The sequence below is a fragment of the Gekko japonicus genome, unplaced genomic scaffold (genome assembly GCF_001447785.1).
Source record: "Gekko japonicus isolate JY-2015 unplaced genomic scaffold, Gekko_japonicus_V1.1 scaffold1756, whole genome shotgun sequence".
Classification (NCBI taxonomy): domain Eukaryota; kingdom Metazoa; phylum Chordata; class Lepidosauria; order Squamata; family Gekkonidae; genus Gekko; species Gekko japonicus.
Window position 1 is genome coordinate 34,854 of NW_015165871.1, and position 2,801 is coordinate 37,654.

Consider the following 2,801-nt stretch of genomic DNA (forward strand, 5'->3'; position numbering starts at 1 on the left):
GGCCTGGGCTCCGTCCTGAACGGGTGGCTGTCCTTGAGGGAGGTGGGGGATGGGCGGCAGCCCCCCCCCCCGCCCCGTGCTGCCTCTGCGTGCTGTGTGGGTGTCGACTCTCCAGACTGCCTTCAGGCGGGTTGCTGCTCTGGGCTTCCTGCTTCTGGAGGGGGTGGGCCGGGCCGTGGGCTCTCTCTGGCCCTTGGGGCGGGGGGGGAGGATGGGCAGCACCCCCTTGTTGACGGCCTCTCCTCTCGCAGGCTCCTGGTTCGGCCGCACGGAGGGGAAGCGTCGCTACATTGGCGTGATGATGCTGACCCTGACCCCCAGGTGAGCCGGAGCCCCCTTCCCCCCGGCAGGGAGCGGTCAACCTCGGAGGGGGGAGGGGGGCAGCAGCAGGCAGCTCCCTGCCTCTCCTCCACTGTCCTGTTGTTAGGTGGCAGCTCCTGAAGTTTGTTCCACACAAAACCCTTTTTATATCTAATGCTGAGCAGTGTCCTTAGTGTGGATGGAAGAGTTTACACAGTGAGGCGACGTACAGATAAGCGGTATTTTCCTGCAGGCTGGAGCAAGCTCCAAGTCCCAGGGGGTGGGTGGGTGTTGGAAACTGTAGAATAGGACGAGCAATGCTTGCTTTCTAAAGGAAAGAATGCCTCTGGCATCTTGTGGGGCTACGCTTAAGATTTTGGTAGCTACTTGGGGGTCGGACGGGCAGTCTGCCACCGGCATTGCCGAAGCTTCCAAGCCTCAGTTAGTGTTAGTGTGGGGGGAGAGAGACCTCCTCTGGGAGGAAGGCGTCCTCAGGAACTGTTCCACGAGAGCACAGGTCACGCACTCAGCATTCCCTTCCCCCACTACAACCATGGCAAACTGAGCAGAGCAGAGTTTGACAACGCCGGAGGAGGGGAATCGAGAGGAAGAGAGCGAGGCAGGGCTGCTTGGTGGGCGGCAAAGGGGAGAAGAGGGAGGGAGTGGGGGAACAAAGTCCTCCGGGGCTTCTCCTGAAATGCTCCCTCCGGGTTCAGGCGGAGGCCAGCAGAGCTTCTTCCTGTCAAGCAGGAGGGACACAGGCAGGGGCCTCCCTCGCGGCTCTCAGTGCCAGAGGGCCTCTGCTTTGCATGCGGAGAGTCCCCAGCAGCCTCTCCAGTCAGAGGAGAGGGGGAAGACCTCGACCTGAGGCCCTGGGGAACCTCTGCTGGTCCGGGGAGACCCTGAGGCACCCCAGCGGTCTGTCTTGGAGAAAGGCAGCTTCGTCTGTCCGTCCATCCATCCATCAGGCGGCGGCTGCTGCTGCGCTGAGACATCTCCCTGGGCCGCTCACTTGCTGGGGGTGGGGTGGGGGCTTGTTTTCCTCCCTCTGCAAAATGGGCAGCTGTGTGGCACTGTTAGGTCGGGGAAGGCCACGGAGGTGCTTGCAGGCGTCAGGAGGGGCACGGAGTCAGCCTTGGCGGCACACGGCCCTGGATCGGCCCCCTTCTTTGGGGTGGGCGGCTGGGATGACGGGTCACACTGCCAGGAGCAGAAGACCTTCGGGGAGAGGAGTGTGGCGCTGGCGTGGCCTGGACAGCCCAGGAGGTGCGTGTAATCAATCCCCCCCCCCGCTGCTGACCGTGGGGTCTCCTGCCTGCCTGCCTGCCTTCCACAGCATCCTGTCTGAGCTGAAGCTGCGGGACCCGGCCTTCCCTGACGTGCCTCATGGGGTCCTCATCCACAAGGTGATCCTTGGCTCTCCAGCTCACCAGTGAGTGTCGGGGCTTCCTCTTGCCGGACCGTAAGGGGGGGGGCGGTGGTCCCTTCCCCTTCTCCCGTCGGACAGGATGTCCCTCCCGTTCTCCCTCCCCAGAGCAGGACTCGAGGCGGGGGACGTGCTGGTGGAGATCAACGGGCAGCCCTCGCAGCGGGCGGAAGACGTCTACAAGGCAGTGCGGACGCAGCCCCACCTGGCCCTGCTGGTGCGGCGGGGCTCCGAGTCCTTGCGTCTGACCATCACCCCGGAGGTCACAGACTAGGGTGGGAGGCAAACTTCAGCTTGCCCAGGCGCCACGGAGTCTGTCTCGAGCACAGGGACGGCGAGGGGGCCTCCCTCTCTTTGCCCCCCCCCCTCGGAAGAGGAGGCTGTCGCCCTCTCGGAGTCCTCTGTGCATTTGGGCCTGGGCAGGGTATCCGGCCCTTCCCCCCCCCACCCCCGGGGGTCCTCTGTGACAGAGTCTCGGAAGGGTGCCTGGCATTGGTCTCTGCAGAGTCAGAGCCGACAAGAGCAGGGGGGGGGGACTGCTCTGAAAGGGGGGGGGTCAGTGCTGGGGGTGGTGCGCCCTGCCTGCACCTGGGTGGCTTTCAACTGCCTGATGGAAGAGGAGAGCCCAGAGCCGCAGCTGTCTGGCCCGAGCAGCAGGAGGAGCTAACAGGGCGGGGGGGGGGGGGAGGATCCTCTTTCCTCAGGGAAGGCCACGGGCGGCCCCTCGCCCTTCTCGGACTACTGGAATGCGTCAGTTCAAACTCTGCCCTTGCCTGTGTGAAGAAAGTCTCCCTCGTGGCTCTGTAGTTCAAGAGGATCCTTCATGTGGAAGGAGCGCTTAAGTTCAGATTTTTTAAAAAAAATAATGTTCTGCACGAGGAATAAAATGATGTAAGCCAAGATGGAAAGAAAGTGGCATTTGGATTTTGCCAGCTCCACCGGGTGTTCTTGGGTACGCGTTTTGTGCTTGGAGTTGTCGTCAGTGTTGAAATTCCTTAGAGTCGTTTTGTTGTTTGTGAGCCCCTCTGGAGCGGCCAGAGCGCCGGGTTCCCCGCAGGCCGGGCAGAGGCTGTCC

The 2,801-nt window shown here is 62.9% G+C and overlaps 1 protein-coding gene across 1 annotated transcript in view; it reads left to right on the plus strand.

Moving 5' to 3' along the window:
* Nucleotides 1-2,406, plus strand: part of HTRA2 (HtrA serine peptidase 2) — a 5,922-nt gene extending 3,516 nt beyond the window's left edge. Inside the window, exons 7-9 of the mRNA XM_015411253.1 lie at nt 252-321; nt 1,637-1,732; nt 1,835-2,406. Of these exons, the coding sequence (XP_015266739.1) occupies nt 252-321; nt 1,637-1,732; nt 1,835-2,000 (332 nt within the window). The 3' untranslated portion in view covers nt 2,001-2,406. The remainder of the gene's footprint in view (nt 1-251; nt 322-1,636; nt 1,733-1,834) is intronic.
* Nucleotides 2,407-2,801: the final 395 nt, after the last annotated feature.